Source organism: Jaculus jaculus, chromosome 6 (assembly GCF_020740685.1).
Source record: "Jaculus jaculus isolate mJacJac1 chromosome 6, mJacJac1.mat.Y.cur, whole genome shotgun sequence".
NCBI classification, from domain to species: Eukaryota; Metazoa; Chordata; class Mammalia; order Rodentia; family Dipodidae; genus Jaculus; species Jaculus jaculus.
The window spans coordinates 124,013,298-124,032,367 of record NC_059107.1 but is presented as its reverse complement, the minus strand read 5'-3'; the positions used below and the strand labels follow the sequence as shown (position 1 = coordinate 124,032,367).

General features: G+C 35.4%; 1 protein-coding gene across 1 annotated transcript in view; it reads right to left on the bottom strand.

Annotated features, from left to right (window-relative positions):
• The window catches only part of Ptprq (protein tyrosine phosphatase receptor type Q), a 199,154-nt gene that overhangs the window by 75,826 nt on the left and 104,258 nt on the right, over nucleotides 1–19,070 (bottom strand). Inside the window, exon 26 of the mRNA XM_004650139.2 lies at nucleotides 11,799–12,122. Coding sequence (XP_004650196.2) covers nucleotides 11,799–12,122 — 324 coding nt within the window. The remainder of the gene's footprint in view (nucleotides 1–11,798; nucleotides 12,123–19,070) is intronic.

The window sequence follows — 19,070 nt, the reverse complement described above, 5'->3', positions numbered from 1 at the left end:
GCTAACATACACTGGAGAAAAGATAGCATATTCAACATATGGTGCTGGTCAAATTGGATAACCAGATGTAGGAAAATGAAACAAGACCCACTCCTCCAATCATGCATAAAAATCAACTCCAAATGGATTAAAGACATAAAACTCTTAAACTACTGGATGAAAAAATATGGGGAATGCTCTACCATATAGGAGTTGGACTTCCTAAACAGTACCTCAATAGACCAGGAAATTAAGCAATCAATCAACCAGTGGGATCTCATGAAGCTAAAAAGCTTTTCTACAGACAAACATACCATAAACAGAGCCAACAGACCTCCCACAGAATGTTGGAAAATCTTTCCAATCTATGCCACTGACAGAGGCCTAAAATCTAGAATCTACAAAGAATTCAAAAAAAAGCAACTAAAAAAACCCAAATAATCCATTCAAAAATGGGGCAAAGAACTGAATAGAAAATCCTCAAAGGAAAAAAATGGCTAATATATATTTTACTTCCTAGCAATACCTACACAAGACCCTCATAATAGGAGAAGAAATTAATAGAGAGGGAGGAGATACTACAGAGAAAAGAGTTATGAAGGGGAAAGTGTGGGAAGGGACGGAAATACCATGGTTTGTTGTCTGTAAGTATAGAAGTTGTCAATAAATTTTTTTTAAAAATAAAATTTTCAATATCCTTAACCATAAAGGAAATGTAAATTAAAGCAATTATGAGATTCCTCCTTACTCCAGAAAGGATTGCAATCATTAAACTATCAGACGACAATGAATATTGGTGAGGATTCAGGGAAAGAGGAGCCCTCATTCACTGCTGGTGGGAGTGCAAACTTGTAAAACCACTATGGAAATCAATATGGACATTACTGAAAAAGATGAAAATATCAGGCATGGTGGCGAACACCTTTAAGAATCCCAGCACTTGGGAGGAAGAGGTAGGAGAATTACTGAGTTTGAGGACAGCCTGAGACTACATAGTAGATTCCAGGTCAGCCTTGGCTAGAATGAGACCCAACATTGAAAAACCAAAGCAAAAAAACAAGATAAAAATAGAAGTACCAACTGACCCAGCTATTCCTCTGCTGGGCATCTACCCTACCGGCTCAGTTTTTACTGCAGAGATATTAGATTTGCTCAACCATCTTTATAGTTGCTCAATTCACCGTAGCTAAAAACTGGAATAAAACCAGATGCCCATTGTTTGACTAATGAATAATGAGGACATGGTACACAATTGATTTTTACTCAGCAATAAGGAAAAATGATATGATGAAATTTGCAGAAAAATGAACAGACTTGGAGCAGATCATACTAACTGAACTCACAAAAGCACAGAAAGACAAATGCTACATACTCTCCCTCATCTGCAGTTTCTAAAGTAGAAGAGCTTGAATTGTAGATGTACCTGAGACAAATAAGAAGGATGGAAGGGTGTGAAGTGAAGGAAACAGGGAAATATAAACAAAACCCAATCAAAAATGAATTGGTACCATAGGAAGCCTACCTTCTAGGTAGGAAACTAAAAGATATAGCCTTCAATAGGAGCATGGAAGGATCATCTGGTAAGAAGGGCCCTGGAGATGGTGGGATGAAGCCTAACCCTAAAAATATTGGCTATGGTTTATACTTCCCAGTATCAAAAATTGCTTATGATACTTGTTGAAGTGTCAATTGGGAAGAACTATAAGGTCCCCAAAACAAGACAGGCTTCTCAAAGCATTTGATTACCTACCCAAGGCCTAAGGTAAGACCCTATTGCTGAAGACACCACATGCTGCAGATGCAGAACATTGAGACATCCAGCTGAATCTAAAAGGAAGCCAGTCCCCAGATGGGCAGCCCATAGAGTGCTGAAATATCCTCCATGAGCTGCTGGGGGAAAATAGCCAGCAATGTCATGAGCAAGAAGGAGACATTGCTGTATGAAAACAACTAACCTAACAAGATAAGCATGCCTGCACAATAGTGGTACACTGCCTAGGTGGGTAACCAATGGCTCTTTGGCCACTCACTGGAATGGAATCCATAACTGGAACTAGAAACCAAGTCAGAACTCTATGGAGACCAAGAGAATGATCTCTAATGAGCAATTCCCATAGTTTTTGTCCAAAAGTGAGCCTACATGTATTTCTTATCTTATTGAATTATCGAGAACTTTCAGTATAGTGCTCAAAAGTAGTGGAGAATGCTTGCATCTTTGTTTTCTTCCTGAGAAGCTTCCACTAGTCTGTGGCCTAAAGTAAGGCTACACCCACCAAAATTTCTCTAAATTAACGATGCTTATCCCCTTTAACCTCACTCTCCATTGGAAAAGCTGTTTGTTTTTATTTGTTTGTTTTCAGTTAACAGAGAGAACTGAGGAGATAAACTATTGCCAGGGCCCAGGTAAAACCACAGAGGAATTGACAAGATGAGCCAGAGTGCTGCTTTCGCAGCTAGCTTGACAACCTGTGCCAGGTGACAGAGGCAGACACCACGGATACTCAAAATGCACCAAAGCAGAAATCTAGAGCCTGCTGAGAGCTCAAAATTAGAGTTAAATCATATCCACCAAGGCTCAAAGAATTTTGCAGAAGAGGGGACAGAAAGGATATAAGAGCCAGAGAATGTGAGAGAATATCCAGATATATCCCACCATTACACACATGCTCAATTACTGATTGTTGCTCTCTCAAATCATAACCCACAACACCATGGTCAGTACCAGAAATCCCAGTAAGGAGGGCCTTGAATGGTGTGGTGGCAGGGGGAAGGAAAATGATGGTTCCAACATGTGATGTGTCCATACAAAGTCTCTACTTGATTAAAAAAAAAAAAAAGAATGGGGAAGCATCTTTTGGATTTCAAAAAGATAAAAATGGTGTTGAGCCATCAATGAGGACAAGATTTTCCCACGCTTTTTTTTTACCATGTTCTAAATATTATTTTGTGTGTGTGTGTGTGTGTGTGTGTGTGAGAGAGAGAGAGAGAGAGAGAGAGAGAGAGAGAGAGAGAATGGATTGTATCAGGCCACTGCAAACAAACTCCCGACACATGCACCACCTTGTGCATCTAGCTGACATGAATCCTGAGGAATCAAATCGGAGCCCTTAGGCTTTGTAAGCAAGTGCCTTAACCACTAAGCAATCTCTCCAACCCTTTACTTTTTAATCTATTAAAATTATTGATTTTTAAATACATAGTGATATTCTTTATAATTTCTTTTGCTTGAACTTTAGTAATTTTGCTGTAAGATATAGTTAATGTTAATGGGATATAAAAATATTTGTTAGCATATTTAAATCCTAGTAATTTGGGAGCTAGAGAGATAACTCAGTGTTAAAAACACTTGCCTGAAAATCCTAAGGACACAGGTTCAATCCCAGTACCCCACGTAAAGCCAGATGCACAAGGTGGCACAGGCATCAGGAGTTCCTTTGCCGTGGCTGGAGGCCCTGGTGTACCTATTCTCTACCTGCCTCTCTTCTCCTACGTTTTTCTGCATGCAAAAAAGTAAATAAAAATAATTAAAAATTCTAGTACTTTTGTTCAGGAATCTGGCAAAATCTCTTCTGACACGAATTACATCACTGAATAATATATTAAATAGTTTAATCTATGTGTCCACCATAAGCCTTTTAAGAATTCATTGAACTCTTTTCTGGTAGTCTTATTTAGCACCCACATTTAAACATTCTGCTTTTTTGTGGACAATCTACTATGATCCTGTCCCAGTACATAAACTTATTACTAAATTACCAGATGACTTCAGTCTTTTTTGTCAAAGATTTTAGAATTGAAAATGATATTTTCAATGCATTACCAACAACTCACTTATTAATTCCCTTCAGTTTGAAATACTGACAGATATATTAAGTGAATACTTCATTGCTATATTGAATAATTCAGATTTCATTGTTATTTAATAGAAAGCAAATACAAATTTCTCAACAATATAAAATTGAATTGCATGTGAAATGAAATAAATGAACAAATCAAACAGGGACAGTAACTGACTAGATGGGTTTTAATTTTGGCCATCACTATGTAAGTATTTCAAGGACAAGATTTAGACAAAAATATGTATAGGTCATTTTAAAATAGGGAGAATTTTGACATTGAAATATGTTTTCACTAAAGTACATGCCTTCCTTCCACATCCACAATACATCATAGGTACTAAGTACTCATAAATGGTGTAAGCATACAGGAGATCATCCCTTAATAACTTTTGTTTTTAAAGATATGCAAAAGATAAGGATAATAAATTATGTTGAAATATGCTTAAAACTTTAGAAACAATTTTTTGATGGTGGAAGTAGAAAGGTTTCTAACTCTTTTATTATTATTATTTCTGCTCTCCTGAAGGCAGTGACCTTCAGTCTTCTTGTCATAGTTGGAGAGGTCTGCTAAACATGAGAGAATGAGATGATGCCTGAGTAAGGGGTTATTACTACACCACACTGATGCCAGTATTCTCAGTTATCATACATTGGATAAGTGATTAGCTTCAAAGCTATTGGCTGCAATGGATCGGAGGAATCTGAGATGTTCATCTTGTCTTCTGAGCAGAAATTCCTATTTATGCATTGTGGTAGTTTGAATGTGAAAATGTCCCCAAGAGGCTCATTTTGTTTGACTAATTGGTCCCCAGCTAGTGGCAGTTTTGGAAAGTTGTGGAGCCCTTGGGTGGTAGAGCCTTGCTGGAGGAGGTGTCACTGGGGGTAGACCTTGAGGTCCAGCCCACTAGGTGTTCAGAACTAGCACACTCAGGTGATTTCCTCCTTGCAGTTGTGACAAGATATGATGTCTTGGCTGCCTGTTCTGTTATGCTTTTCCAATCATGATAAAGTTTCCCCTCAGCACTGTGAGCTGAAATAAACCCTTTCCTCCCTTAACAAAAGAGAAACAGGTTTCTCATGCTGTCGCTGTTCTTGTTGTTGCTGCTGTGTGTGTGTGCAAGTGCACATGTGTACTGTGAATATGGTGGCCAAACGATAACCTTAGGTGTGATACTCAAGTTTGCTGTCAACCTTTTCTTTTGTTGGAGACAGGGTTTCACTGCTCTAAAACTTGCCAATTAGGTCATACTGCTGGCCAATGAGCCCCAGTGATCCTCCTCTTTCTCCCTAGCACTGGAATGTGTTACAAAAGTGAGCAAACATCCCAGTGTTTGTACATGGGTTTGGGGGCTCAAATTCAGTTCCTCACGCTTGCAAGGCAAGCACTTTACCAATTGAACTAATGACCCAGTCTAAGGGGAACTTCTTAAAGACTTTCTACTAATGTAAAACAGTGAGGAAAGGTAGCTGGTCTCCAGAGGAGATTGAGAAAGCCAGTCAGAAGAGCAAAGATACAGGAGCATAAAGGAGGAGGAGTGACCCATATGTGAAAAATATAAACTATGAAAAAATAATATTTGAAACCTCACTAAAAGTTCAGTTTTTTTTTTTTTTTTTTTTTTTTTACATGCAGGTAAACAAAACCTTTAAAGAGTTTTCAGCAAAGGAATGGCATGGTGAGATGGATATATTCAAAAGCTGAATTCAGATAAAATGCAGAAATCAGGAACAGACAAACCATTTCAGTATCTTTTATATTTATCTAGGAGACTAATGTAAAGACTATCAATTTAGTGAAACCACAGAGGAATAAATATAAAATAAGAAAAGTTTAGAAGATAAAATCTATAGGACTCAGATAAATGACTCCTCGGGCATGAGATTAGCAAAAAATAAAAAAGAAAGAAAGAAAAACAAACAAACTAGTGAACTTAGACTGTTAGCTTCAACAACAAGAATAGCTGTGTAATCCACTGAGGCAGGGAACAAAAGAAATGCAAAGGATGGCAGTGTGCAGGGCTTGTAGTAATATGGAGTCTGTGGAAATCTACCAATGACATCAATATACAAGACTAATGGAGAGAGATGTCTGACACATTTGATAGGCCGGGTGGCTAATATGAAAACTTTTAAGAACACCTCACTAATTTAACAGAGTATATTCATTATTTCTAGAATACATTATACTTAGTCTCTCTAGTGACAGTAATAGAATTTATTCTAAAAAATGCACTGCCTGGTTTCTACATGTCTTGGATTGTATTTTCTTATTTACTTTTGGCTAACACCACTTATACTATTATGTGTTTCTATTTGTGTTACTATAGCATTGATCACATCAAATGTGAATTGCACAGCTTAGAAAAAATAAAGAAAATAATTGAAAGTATAGCAATGCATTGACAATTTATTTTAAATAATGTTAAAGCACACTCTGTCCTGTGTTTGACTTTTCCTCGTTTTAGATTATAAAGTTACATTCCTTAAGAACTTCTTTGATGAGACATGTTTTGTTGAATTTTTTTAACCTAACAGATGTTTGGGTAGTTAAAATTCCTCATGAGTACGCTATCCTGTGGTTTTCACAACCTAAGTGTTACCCCAGGAATTCTTCTTCTTCACAATCTCCAGCCCTGGTGGTCTATAGGAGATGCACATTTTAAGAGTCCCATTTCATTCCATACTAATTTCACACCTACACTTCTGTAAAGTTATGCATTTTCTCAGTATTATAATAGCTATTGTGTACCACAAAGGCATTTAAAAGATTTCTATTTTATACTCCCAATACACACAACTCGACTTGCTTTGAAGATATAAATAATAAGAAAACTGAGAGATGAGTAAAACAGTCTGTAAGAATCATGTTTTTTGTTAAATAGTTCTGCCTTTTGTAATTCTGTGTACACAGTATGAAGTTGAGATATGACTATAATCCAAATGATTTAAGGAGCAAAACAGGTTGGAATCAATGATCTTGATGTGTGAATATAGAATAAAGCAGAGATGGTTTGAGTTGGCTAAACATTCTTTCCTTTATTTACTCTCATTTATAGTGATAGATTCAGAATCAGAAAGTTAACCCAACTTAGTTCTCAGCTTGCATTCTAATGTGGCTTCTGGAGTGGTCAATTTTGTTTTTGTTTTCTTTTTTATGAACCTATGGAAACTTAATAATAACATATCTTCTTAGGTTATAGGCCATTTAAAAACCTGTAATATTTATTTCTTATACTGCATGATTTTTGAGTTATTCATGGTTTAAAAAATTTAATTTCAATCCAGTTATCACATATTAAAACTTTACCAAATAAATGAAGATTTTAATAAGATGCTGTATACACTTGGCCACAGATTGACCCAACTGGAATAAAATGGCATATGTTTATGATATAGTGATTTTATATTGTTACCTGGTTCCTCTAATTATTAACGACTATTTTATATTGTCATATGATGAAATAGCATACAATTTGGTTGATAATATAAAACATCAATGCCTTTCATCCAGTTTGCAAAATATCTATATATTAATCTTTGATATGCTGAATTAATACCTTAGCATTACATACTCTATCAAAAACATCACTGTTCTCTAAGATTTTTGTTTCTGGACTGTTTTATTTCCTTTTATTTCTAAATGTTATTTCACTATATATCTTATATATTTAGTACATGTAAGCAGTTGCATTATATGTAATGATATATGTAGTATCTCTTTGTCTCTTATATCAAATGTACTTGGAGTATCTCTTTGGCCTCTTATAATCAACTAATTTTTTTTTACTGTACATTGACAAAATTCAGATGTTAAAATATATTTTAGCATTCCCTCCTTCATTAGGGACAAAAATGTTTCCTCATTCCTTATATTAGAGATAGTAACTCATTGTCATAACTTAAATGGTTAATTTCTTCCACTAACATATGACTACTCATTTGAAAATCTTTGGATTTTTAAGAATTCCAAGAAAATAAGATTATATTCCAGTTGGAAAAAGATGTATCTTTTCACTCACATCCCTTGTAACAGTGGAAGAAAGTCAATTTTCTACTAATACTAATAAATTAGTCATGTTCTTATCACCGCACATGCCTATTTCTGCTTTGAGTAACTGAGATTATAAATCTTATTTCCTTTCAACCCAAGAATGTTCAAAGTAACCATACTAAAAAGGAACTGGATAAAACAGGTTGCTTTCAACTAGCATGACTTTATTATGTAGGATTCTTACAAATCCAACATTCTAGTTTTAATTGCCAATCTTTTATTTGATGTTATATGTTCTTTATGTTAGTTAAACATCTTTGGAGCAGCCCTAAGTATACTCTTAATAGATGGTATGTTTAGAGTCCACTTCCTGATGCAGTGTAGCAGATAGAAGCAGGTACTCAATGAGTGAGCTGCTCATAGGATTCAGTACAGAAACTTCCATGGCCAATGACACACAGGTACAAGGGTAATCAAACCATAAGTTGTATATGAACTAGCCACAGGCCAGATCTGATGTGTTTTGGGCTTAACAACTAATTGGTTCTTTTTTTGTTTCTTTAAAAATTGCTGCAAACAATAAATTGAGCATTTTTGCATAACAATTTCTGATCTCCCCCCCCCCATACTTCAGAAGATCTCATACCATGGAATGTGTATAGAATAATAATCAGTCAGAGGTTAAAAAAAAAAAAAGGCTATTTCATTTAAAAAAATCCTCTGTTAATTTCCATGGTTCTATCACTCCATTATCTTATATCAGCTGACTTCATCTATTAGGGTATATATCTCACTTTTTCAAATAACTTCTAGTACCTAGCTTTAAAATTCATATATTGAGCCAAATGCCCATATTCAATCAAATCTGCATTTGTGATGTGTACCAACTGCTATCTGTCAAGCCAGCTTAAAGCTCTGTTTTACTGTTTTAATCTCTAAAGCTCCATTACTCTCAGTTAGACTCCAATAATCATTTATTTTCAAATCAGTAAGTTCAAAATAACCACTTACTGGATACTTCCAAACTGGGTCTTATTTGGTTCCACTATTCTGTCCTCTTTATTTCTTTATTTCTGTCCTCTAATTCCTTTTCTTTGATTCATTAGTTTATTTAATCAAGTTTAACTCATTCAAAAAAAATTGATTGGGTATCTACTGGTATCAGGGCTATTCTAGGCAAAAAGGAAATAATAATGATCAAAAATAAACTTTAAAAATAATCTAGAAATTATGTGATCATTAAAATAGGTAAAGTTATAAAAATACATTGCTAGTTTAGATTGAGTCATTGTGATTATTTTTCCTGAGCATGGATCATTTAAGTAAAAACAAAAAAATCTATATGCGATTCCTTCTTTTACTTTTTTTAATTTAAATTTAAACTTTTTTATTGACAACTTCCACAATTATAAACAATATCCCACGGTAATTCCCTCTTCCCCCACTTTCCCCTTTGAAACTCCACTCTCCATCATGTCCCCTCCCCCTCTCAATCAGTCTTTCTTTTATTTTGATGTCATGGTGGTATATATGAGATTTTTTTCTACCCAGGTTAAAAAGAAATAAAATTAAAGAGCATTCCAATAGAAGGAATAGGACACTTTAGAAACTCAAAATATTCTATCAGAAAATAGTCTACTGTGAGTGGGAAATAAAGGCAAGGAGGAAGTGGTTATACATAATCTATCAGGCATAAAAAAGGGAAGCCTTACATGTCACAAGACCAGTCAACTTAATTGAAAGGTAGCGATAATGAACTGGACTTATGAAAATGTATCAACATGTATATTTTAAATGATGTTGTTGTCATGAATCCCTGGTGGAGGGAAGTAACACTGTCCTGGTTTCCACTGTCTTCAGGAAGATCAGCATGTTTCTGAGATAAGCTACAGCAAAGCATGAGAAGTTTGTTGGTTAGATTGTGCTATGTGGAGAGGTTTATGAAACACATCTTTCCAGTGTTAACAGTTGATCAGATATACACTTCAATCTACAGTTCAAGGGAGCATTTGGGACTACAGATTGAAACCAGAGCATATCAGATGCAAATGAACTTTAACATCACTGGACAGAAGGTAAGAGCTCCTAAGGTCTGTAGAAAGGATCAAGTATGGATCTCTAGATACTCTAATGCTTAAAATTAGAAAAAATAATGAGTATGAGAAGTCAACAAAGGTGTCTGAGAATGGGCAATCTAACAACTCTAGGAGATAAAGTATGACAGATTTCCCAGAAACCAAAAGCTAAGGAATTAATAAAGAAGTTGGATAAACAATGTTAGTTGTTAGGATTCTGATGTAAGTGCTCAACTATATATTTTTTCTTTTTCTTTCTATTTTTGGTTTTTCGAGGTAGGTTCTTGCTGTAGCTCAGGCTGACTGGGAATTCACTATGTAGTCTCAGGCTGGCCTCAAGCTCAGTGATCCTCCTACCTCTGCCTCCTGAGTGCTGGGATTAAAAGCATGCCTAACCATGGCTGGCTTTCAACTACATTTTAAAGCCTGTGCTAGTTGCTACAAAAAATGTGATGTCAGGTACTCTGGGGAACTGTAACAAGAGTTACATTCAGTCGTCCAGACAATGGTTCTAGAATTGATCAAAGCTTATTTACTATTTATACTATCTATAAGAGTCTATCCCTGTGTCCACTTATAACAAAATTGTGTGTGTGTGTGTGTGTGTGTGTGTGTGTGTGTGTGTGTGTGTGTGTGTTTACTAAGGGAAATCAACATTTTTTAGAGGAAATTTAACTTATGTTTGAAAGTAATTGCTACTAAGATCAGATCCCTGGCTAAGAGATATAGATGTCAACTCCATAATTGACAAGCTTGTATGGTATAGTGCTGAGACTGGTACAGCTAGATTGTCTGAAGAGGAGGGACCAGGAAAGAATTGGTACTTCTGTACTTCAGAGATCTTGCTCATATAACAAGGTATGCTATTAATTTGCATTAAGTAGAAATCACCTCAATTTTACACAGCCATTGTTGAGTATAAATAATAGAAAGCTATTTACTTATGTACAGTTAATGAAGTTTTCTCAGCAAATAGGGTGACCAGTTAGCTTTAAAATATAAAACAAGTTGCAAAAGCAATTTTTACACATAATTTAATTATTTTTATGGGTAAGCATTTAAAATCCTTTCTTCTTGATTGTAAAAGAAATAAACTGCATGTAGATGAAAGAATAATTTCAAGATATTACGTTTCCTTGTATTCTTTTTTCCACCCTAGGTTAAGGGGGAATTTAGAACATAGTTTTAGTTTTCCTTAGAATGATTTTTTAAACAAGATTCATTAAGTTTTTCACATTTACAGTGTATATGATATGTGTGTATATGTAAATTTGAAGTAAACAAAAAAGATTAAAAGGAGAGTCTTCCCACAATACCTTGCTGTAATATAATACTCCAAAAGCTTGGCACAATTCTGGGAGTTTAAGAAAAGCCTTTGGGGCTGAAACTGATAGCTCTCCAAGTCTGCCCACCTGAATTCAAAACTCCCAAACTTTTATAGCCACATGCAAAGTGTCAAAGAGTCCGTTATATGGTTATGGCAAGAGGAGAAGAATATAGGAACATCCTAAAATACATGCTGGCCATTGAGTCTTATCTTCCCAGCCATGCACAAGAGAGACCGTGTCTCAAGCCAGGTATAAGTAAAGACCAACACCCAGTGCTTGTCTTTTGACCTGCACATGCACAGTGTGGCATATGTGTACCCAAGTATGTGTTTGTATGTGTGTGTGCTCACATGTGTGCATGTGTGTACATGCATACACACACATGCACACAAATTAGTAATAAAAATGGAAAGAAAAGCCTTAATAAGCACTTAGATTCTCATTTGGTTTCCAAATATGATATTATGTACAAGTTAATTTGTACTAGCTGGTTTTCACAGATAGTGATTTTACATACCTCTGGATTAACTAGCAATCATTACCACATAGAGAACTAAGAAAGCAGCATGCACATGTCAGGACTCACGGCCAGGCAGGGTCTGTGTTGAAATCCAGTTGGAAGCATCACCATATCCAGCATTGGTGCTGGCAGCCACTTGGAATCTGTACCACCTAAATTTCTTCAATCCATACACTGTCTCTTCGGTGAGGTTGGCTTCATAGAGGTACTGAATTTTTTGGTACTCAACACATTCCTCGGATTCCCATTCTCTGCATTTTTGAGCACGAAGTTGAGTGATTATCTTGTAGTTTTGGAAGTAGCCAAGAATAGTATCAGGTCTTATCCATGTAAGTGTTGCACTGGTTGACTGAACATTAGAAAAAGCAATATTTGTGGGAACACTGGGAACTAAAAAGGAAAGAGAAAAATCGACATCACCATGATGGAAGTGGTACAGACCCGACATGCCCCTACTTCTCAGCATAGTATGAGCACACTTGATAGGAAGAACCTCATACCGATTCCTTGAGGACTACTGTTTCAAGGAGGTAAAAGACAAAGCATTTTGATTATTTTCCAATGCCCAATGTGGTTGTGAAATACACTATTAAGTGGTTGGTATAAATACACTCTGGCTTCCTATAGAAAGAAAAAATTTGCTGATAAAAAGACAATCACATACTCATGTTATCCTAAGAACCTCTCTAGGAATGATCTGAATTTTGTCATTCAGTTCATAAGGAAGACATTTATTTATATTTGTCTAGAAAAACATATGACCATTTTTACATGTAGTAATTAGTGATTATAAAACAACTTTAAATAACATTACTGAAAGAATTCATGTAATTAGCTGAAAATTCTTATATATGTTTAAGATTAGAAAAATCATTCTTAAAACATTATCCACCACACTGATACTAATATGTATTTAAGGTATCAGTATATCACTGACAATCACATATTTGTAGTAGGATTCCTACTGTGACCTGCTTTGTTGTATGCAAACCATATATCAGATGCTGAGTCTTGTGATAGGGACTCAAGAAGCACTAGAGTTTACATCATGTTTTTAAAATACAAATTATTGGGAAAATGATACAAGCATAATATAAGGACTTATGGAAAGAAGTATAAAAGATTAGTGAACTAAGTAGCACTGGAATGTTTATCATACATATTTTATATTGTATAATTAATGCATATTCCCTACTATACTTAATATTTCAGAATGTTCTTAAGTATAAAATAATTCCTGAAAACTATATTAATATTCACACATAAAAAGTTAATAAATATTTTAAAATTCATTCATATATATATATATATATATATATATATATATATATATATATCAGTTCAACATTTGGTACATATCTAATGATCACTAATTAGTACAGATATAGCTGCCGAAAATAAAATGAACAAAACAAAGCAGATATCTCTTTCTGGTTAAATTGTCAAATTATAGCAAAGAGCACATATGGTATCTTGGAAGCTGACTACTGTTATGGAAATAAGTAAGGGTTGGAGAATAAATTCCATGGATAATGATATTTTAAACTGGTGGCCAAAAGGACCTCACCAATTAAAAGGTATTAAGTTCCTGATGAAGGGGGAAAAGAGATATGGAAATATGTAAGGGAGGAAACTTTCTAGCAGAGGAAATCATGATTAAAGGCCCAAAAGCAGAAACACATCTGTCATATCTGAAGAATAATGAGGCCAGAGTGACTAGTAGGAGCTAAGGTCTGAGAAGAGACACTACAAGCTAGATAATGGACATTATTGTAGGACATTGTTATGGCTTTCATTTGAGCAGACGAGTGACAGGCTCCGACATGTGTTTGCACAGAGTAATTCCACCTACTAAGTTGAGATGGACTAAGGGAGACAAAGGTAGAAGCAGGGAAACTAATAGGTAGGCACTGCGATGGACTAAGAAAGTAATGTCAGAAATGAAGGAAAGCATGCAGATTTTGAATGTAGCTTGAAGGAAAAATGATACAGGGCTTCTGAGGTATGCAAGAATGAGCAGCAAAGAAAAAGTGTAAGGCCTTTGAATGGAAAAAAAGTTAACAGATGAGTGAATAAAACAGCTGTTACTCAAATCTGAGTACCTGAACCCACTTCTTCCAAGACCCCATATAAAAACTTGAAGCTGTCAAGGGCTAGCGTAATCCTAATGTGCCTACAGCATGAAGGGAAGCAGACACAAAAGAATTTCTTGGAAGCTCATAGATGGAGTGTTGAAGAATGACAGACCCTGCTTCACTATGAGGTGGAAAGTAAGCAAGCATGCCCATGCTCACACACATGCACACACACACACACACACACACACACACACACACAGAGAGAGAGAGAGAGAGAGAGAGAGAGAGAGAGAGAGAGAGAGAGTCAAGTATTTAAAATGAAATAAATTTTGGTGGAGCAAATAAAAAGACAAACTTACTGCAAAGGAAGAGGTGGGCACTGTGGAAGGTTTAAATTTTAGAAAGAATGATCAAGCATTTATTTTAATATTTAACAATGTTAACTCTGAAATGTCTCTCCAATACCCAAAATATGCTCACTAATATATGGATATTTGAGTCTAGAGTTCTGTGGAGAGAGGCTAAAGTTAAAATTTTAACTTAGAGCTAGAGAAATGGCTTAGTTGTTAAGACACTTGCCTGTAAAGAACCCAGGTTCAATTATACCGGACCCACATAAACCAGATGCACAAAGTGGCACATGTATCTGGAGTTCATTTGCAGCAGCTAAAGGCCCTGGCATGCCTATTCTCTCTCTCTACCCCTCTCTCTCAAATAACTAAAATATTAAAAATTTAAATTATTATTATTAGTACCTTATTAGTTATATCATTTACACACCTGTTATCTATACATTTATCCAAAACTAGAATATGAAGCCTAAATCAATAAAATACAAATATAATATTTATAGTCATGGAATGTGCCTCAGTTACTTATTTAAAATGCTAATACATTACATAAAATCATATTGCATAAGAGTATTACCTAAAAAATAGCATGAAAAAGAAAATATTTGGTATTATTTAGAAGACAGGCTGTTGAATCTTTGCTTATGAATAAAAGTGACTAGAGAAAACATGTGTTAGGTAATATTTACATTTGAGAAGAATAACTTTTAGAACTAAAGAAATTCTACAATTTATTCAAATCCTTCAGTCACTAAACTTAAACTGAGTTCATATGAACATAGTACATATCTTAAAAACACTTTAATGGCCCTTTGGAGATATGATGGGGTGGCTCTCTCCTAAGGATCTGTATCTATTGGCTTGAGGGCTCAGGGATTCTCAGAGAAGAGATGGTAGGAAAGATGGACTTCATTGCTTTTAATATGGAGATGCTTAAATAGAGGTAATGTGACTGAATCAAGTCTGACATTACTTTTTAACTTATGGTAGCACTATACATAGAAAGATTGTGCATTAGAAGATCACAATAAGACAGTTTGTAAGGAAGTAGAAAGCTATTAAAGTTATGCGGTTGAGAAGTTCACAAATACATTATAACAAGTACAATGTACTGATTATATAACAGGAAGGAGAAAAATTGATAGACCAGTTAATTTCTCCATGAAAGAAATCAGCCAACAGCAGTAGGAAAGAAGTCAATTTTTATATCAATATTGGTGGCTGAATCCCTAAGTATATGCAAATGAATAATAAAACCATAGACTCAGGATCTAAAGGCAGCTTAGAAGCCATCATAATCAAATTCTCTCTGTGCATCTAAAGACGTCTCCAAGATTCTTTGTCCCTGTAGACAAGGCTTCTTCCAGTTTTACCAAGTATTGTTCCAACAGTAGAAGTGGCAGGCTTGTGCTGCCATTAATAAAGATCAAAATATGCAAACTTTAAATTTTTATCTGTTTGTTTTTTGGTATGTATCATGTTCACGAGAGTGCAGTTGCACGTCCATGCCAGGGCACATATGTGATAGGACAACTGTTGGGTTGGTCCTCGCCTGTCCAATTCATTTGAGGTAGGTTTTTTACTCTGGACTTTAGTTCTGTTGCTCTTTGCTGTGCTTTCAATGAGCTTCAGGGAAATTCTCTTGTCTCTGCCTCCCACCTTGCTTCCAGCGTTTTACATGCTGATCAAATTCTGGTGTTTCAGCTTGAGCTGCAAGTGCCTTATTCCACTGAGGCATCTCCACTGTCCCCAAATCTGCATATTTTAAAATAGAAAGCTGGGCTGGAGAGATGGCTTAGCGGTTAAGCACTTGCCTGTGAAGCCTAAGGACCCCGGTTCGAGGCTCGGTTCCCCAGGACCCACGTTAGCCAGATGCACAAGGGGGCACACACGTCTGGAGTTCGTTAGTGGTGGCTGGAGGCCCCGGCGCACCCATTCTCTCTCTCTCTCTCTCTCTCTCTCTGCCTTTCTCTCTGTGTTTGTCTCTCTCAAATAGATAAATAAAAAAAATTTTAAAAAATATAAATAAATAAAAAAATATAAAATAGAAAGCTATTTAGTGGATCTGACCTTAGTTAACATGACTCCTTTAAAAGCAGAACATTTTATTAGACTGGTTATAGAAGAGAAAAAATAATATATTTGAAGCAAGATATGGATTCAATGTACAAAAAATTTTCTACTGCTAGCTTTGAAGAAGGATGAGACCTCATGATAAATCATGCATGTCATCTCTGGTAGCTGAGAGAAGCCTTTGGCCAACAGCCAACCAAGATTGGGTAACTCAGATCTACAGAGGCAAAAAATTAAATTCTTCCACAAATCCTATATGAAAATGCAATTGATTGAATTGATTTTAGCTTGTGAGACTAAGTAGAGAACCAGGTATACCATGCCTAAAATTCTAAAGCATTGTTTTAAGCCACCCAATTCTATCGAATTTCTTTACGCAGCCAAGTATATAATAATTTGTTACACAATGATATAACTCCAATAAAACCTCTCTCTACATAATGATCAATCACTAGGCACCCTCTGAATAAACATTTGTAACAAAGTGAAACTCAAAAACTCTCTCTCTCTTAAAAATATTAAAAGGTTTAATATGGGATAGGATGGAGAGATGGCTTAGCAGTTAATTCACTTGCCTGCAAAATCAAAGAACCCAAGTTTGAGTCCCCAGGACCCACTTAAGCCAGATGCACAAGGTGGCATATGTGTCTGGAGTTTGGTTGCAGTGGCTGAAAGCCCTGGCATGCCCATTTACTCTCTATCTATCTATCTATCTATCTATCTATCTATCTATCTATCTATCTATCTTTCTATATACATACATACATATCTGTCTTTCTCTATCTCTATCTCAAATAGTAAAATAAATAATTATATTCAAATGGTGTAATATATATAAATAAATAATATATAAATAAGGTATATATATGTGAAACTTGTAAAGCTTTGCTTCTGCATCTATGTCAGATAAAAACAGAAATTGGCTGGGCATAGTGGCACATGCCTTTAATGCCAGCACTTGGGAGACAGAGGTAGGAGGATCACTGTGAGTTTGAAGCCACCCTGAGACTACATAGTGAATTCCAGGTTGGCCTGGGCTAGAGTAAGACTCTACCCCCCCCAAAAAAATAAAAAAAGCCAGGCATGGTGGCACATGCTTTTAATCCTAGCACTCAGGAGGCAGATGTAGGAGTAGGAGGATAATCGTGAGTTCGAGGCCACCTTGAGACTACATAGAGAATTCCAGGTCATCCTGAGCTAGAGTGAGACCATACCTCAAAAAACAAACCAAGACAAAAAAAAAAAAAAAAACAAAAACAGCAATCACTGCACATTAGGCTGAGTTGTGATGCACACAAAGTATCAGTCTCCACACTGACTTGTATCTTCCATGTACTAAGCTAATTAAAAAAAAACTCATTTAATATTTTTTTGCATACATGGTCAAATGAGCAGAAAATACACTATGCGTTTGATAAGGTAGGTGGCTCAGAAAGGATTTCTTGATGAATAATATTTTAATAGGTGAATGGACAATCAGAATCTGCTTACCTGAAGCAAATAAAGAAATAGTGTAAAGAGGGAAAATGAGGCTCAACATATGAAAAATTAAAGAGGGATAAGAATCACAACATGTGAAGCATTCTATGCTGAATTTAACGTTGGGATTTTAGTTTTACTTTCTATACATTGGGAGTACGTGAAAAGTTTTATCTTGAACTTTGTGTGTTCAGTTTCATTTGTGGTATACCCATCCTCCATGAGAACCAGGGACTACAGCCTGCACATTCTTTCCTTTTCACCATCAACCACCACCCATGCTTCCATCTTATCTCCCTGTTGCTCTGACACTGGAAGTAGGATAGAAGAAGATATTCACTACCCAGTAAAATAGAGAAGGCAGGGGAAGTGGCCCTTTCTGACATCTGTGTCTCTAAGAAACAACTGGTTTTTCTCCCAGTATTAGGGAAGATATTTTGATAACAAAGTTTTGATGCAGAGTAAACTTTTGCAGTAAATCACTATTTGTTCACGAAACCTAGTATTCTCTAAGTAAGTACTTCAGAGAAGAAAAGTCTTAATAGAGTAGTACTTTATCTTGACAGTGTAATAAGGTCAAGGCAATTTTTATTTTATTTTATTTTTATTCTAGGTAAGGGAAGCACACCAGAAATTTCTTTGGGCATTTAATAAGTATTTGTTCAATGCATGGATAAATTATGGGTTATTGAAACATACTTTTGACTTTCGGATGGCACCAAATCTACTCCACAGTATTCTGTTAAATATATTTAAAAAGAAAAACCACAAATGAATTGTTCTGAGGCCAAATATATAGACAAAATCCTTTAAGAGGAAACTTCACAAGTACCCGTAAGTGACCATCAGTAACTCTCATTTATATCTTGCATCTTCTCTTTTGATGAACTGTGTGTGGAACTAGACTATCTCAAGGCGACTGCCCTATTGAATTACAGATACAAAAAGGATTACACTCATTTTAGCATGGAGAATCAGATTTCCATTCTTTAAGAATGACTAAAAGCCTTCAATTTCTTTATCCACAGATGGTACTAATTTGAACACATCATTCCATGCTTCCTGGAGTAATCACACAGCTTGCTTAAATTTTCTAAACATGACTGAACTGTGATGAAGCGATCAACATTAACTGCCAAGCTACTTAGTGAAATATGATTTTATTAATACATTTTTTATATCAGTAAAATACTTACATTGCAATCTAAATTAGGGCATCTATTGAACAGTATAAAACTTACCACTGGTATAAATTTAATCTAGTTTGTACTTACTACCCAGATACTCTTTAAAGATGAAAATTGTATAAAATTCAATGATCTATTAATTTCTCAATGTCAATTTTAAATTCTTTGTTT